This window comes from Pagrus pagrus (genome assembly GCF_965226575.1).
Source record: "Pagrus pagrus genome assembly, chromosome: 10".
NCBI classification, from domain to species: domain Eukaryota; kingdom Metazoa; phylum Chordata; class Actinopteri; order Spariformes; family Sparidae; genus Pagrus; species Pagrus pagrus.
Window position 1 is genome coordinate 491,751 of NC_140194.1, and position 2,500 is coordinate 494,250.

A 2,500-nucleotide genomic window follows, 5' to 3' on the forward strand; every position below is an offset into this window, starting at 1 on the left:
CTGCAACCCCCTCAGCACCTCTGGTCCCTGCATCATGTCCTCAGCTGTCTCTGGAGGCCTGATAATAACGTCCAGTGTCCAAGCCGGCCGTTTGTTCATGTTAGCGGACTCTGTTTCTAAGCTAATGTTCGCTTCTGTCGCTCTCTGAGACTCGAGAAGGAGCATAAAGTCAAATCCTTCACACAGAAGTCCAGCTGCATGAAACAACTTCAACAAACAGCTGATCATCATCATCATCATCTACATACTATTACAACTGGACTCACTTTAACCTGACGTGTAGTCAGGACACAAATGTTGTATTGTGTCACGTAACGTGCTCCTGCACCAATAAAGGATCAATGAACAGACTGAACGTCAGCGCGCTGGACAGATCCACAGTTCATGTGATCATAATCTCCATCATGAAAATTCACCATCAACTTATTGTTGCTGAGTGTTTTTAATCACTGTGATCAAACGTTTGATCGTCACGTCTCCTCTGATCGTTGACTTAGTGAGAATGGAAGTTCAGCAGAGATCAGCTGGAAGTTTCCTGACATGGATTTCAGATTGTTATTGAACAATATCAGAATATTATTACTGAATAATGTTGATGTCATTTCAGGTATGTTACCTGGTAATTATCACCTGCTCGTCATGAATACAGTAAAGTTTTACCTTGTTTTACCTGTTGTCCTCCAACTCTCACCTCTTAAATCCACTGAAGCAGTTTTAAGGCTTTGAGCTGCACCGTGACTTTTATTTTATATTCTTGTCTTTTTTTTTAATTGAATAGTAATTTTTGCTGGATTTCTGTTGATCATTGTGATAGTTGGGCGACTCGAACCGATTCAGGGCAGAGTAATACCGGGTTCTGAACGCCGGCGCTAACAGGAAGGAAAGCTGTTTTACTGCTGGACCCAAACCCAACTCAGGGCCGAGTGGAGCCAAGTGGAGACGAGGGGTCTCTGACGGTCCTCACCGCCGGCTGGCTGCTTTTTTTCAGAATTTGTAGCGTAAACAAACTGAATCCACGGTGACGACCGGGTCTAAGCATTAATATAAAGTGCACTTTGACGAGTGACAAGTAGAACAATGCAGGTAAATCCAGCAGAAACCAGGAAGAAAACTTGTTTTAATGTTTTGTTTTAATGTATTTAAAATGCTTTTAATGTCATTTTTATGCGCCTGTAAAGCACTTTGAGTTGCCTTGTGTCTGAATTGTGCGATACAAATAAACTTGCCTTGCCTTGTGAGTACTCATGGATGTAATAGATTACTCTGATACTGAAGAAAACTTAAAAACATGAAGATTCTCAGTGGAGTTCTGCATGTGGAGTGGACTCACGGACATTTATTGTGGACGGACATCAGATCCTGAGTAATACCGATGTGCAACCTCGGACTGTGGAGCCGCTCACACTCCGTCATGTTTCCTGAGCAGCTGAGATCTGAGCTCAGCTCTGGAGGACAAACGGCCGGCGCTCAGATCATAGTAATAAAACTATCTTTTAATGATACTTGATGTTCTGTGCAGAAGCGCACTACAAAGATTACATCTGATCAACATAGAAAACTGTCTAATATGAATATCTGTGTTTCTGAATGAGTCTGTGAGACGATCACGCGCTCGTCGTGCCTTTCTTCAGTTCGTGACGCAGTCTGCAGTCTCTGGCCACGGCCTCGGCTCTCTGCAGCATCGTCTGCTGTAATCCGTTTAAATGTGTGCTGGAGGCCAGGTGTGAGCCGGGGCCGCCGTGCAGGGGCCCCAGGGGCCCGTAGCTGGAGTATCCGGGGATGAAGGGGGAGCTGTAGTAGAGGTTTCGGGGCAGGGCGGGGCTGTGGGGGAACACGGTCCGATGTGTGGACGCCTGCTGCAGCGGCGAGTCCGTACATCCTTTACTTTTATCTGAAGACGTGGCGATCTCAGCCAGAGACCACAGTTTGGGTTTGGGGGCCGGGTTCGGCCCCTGGATGGCGTTACAGGAGTCAACGGGCTCTTTAGACGTGTGCTCCGGCTCTGACGCTCTGAGCGCGCCCGGAGGCCCGTTCTGAGGAGGGGCCCCTGTGGAGGCGGGGCCAGTGATGTGGGCCAGCCTCCGGTCCCCCGAGTCTTTAAAGTCCGGATCAGCGAAGCCCCGATCGGTGTCGCTGCTGCTGTCGTCTCTGAACATCAACACACAGGAGCCACCGACTGAGGAGGGCCGCCGGGCTGAGGAGGAGGAGCAGGAGGAGGAGCAGGAGGAGAGAGGAGAGAGGAGAGAGGAGAGAGGAGGAGGAGGAGAGAGGAGGAGGAGCAGGAGGAGGAGAGAGGAGAGAGGAGAGAGGAGGAGGAGGAGGAGAGAGGAAGAGGAGGAGCAGGAGATGAGAGGATATTAATAATAATATATAATATATATATATAATTTGAATTAAAAAAAAAATAAAACAAGTTTTTTATAATGTTTTTAATAAACACCCGTCTGCTCTCGGGCTCCACACTGTTGCATTCTGGGATGAGAAAAAACCTGCTGACTGA

At 47.8% G+C, this 2,500-nt stretch overlaps 2 protein-coding genes across 2 annotated transcripts in view; both read right to left on the minus strand.

Moving 5' to 3' along the window:
- The window catches only part of mphosph6 (M-phase phosphoprotein 6), a 70,195-nt gene that overhangs the window by 49,852 nt on the left and 17,843 nt on the right, over positions 1-2,500 (minus strand). The window lies entirely within an intron of this gene.
- Positions 1,509-2,500, minus strand: part of irx5b (iroquois homeobox 5b) — a 3,786-nt gene continuing 2,794 nt past the window's right edge. Inside the window, exon 3 of the mRNA XM_084363517.1 lies at positions 1,509-2,194. Coding sequence (XP_084219643.1) covers positions 1,605-2,194 — 590 coding nt within the window. The 3' untranslated portion in view covers positions 1,509-1,604. The remainder of the gene's footprint in view (positions 2,195-2,500) is intronic.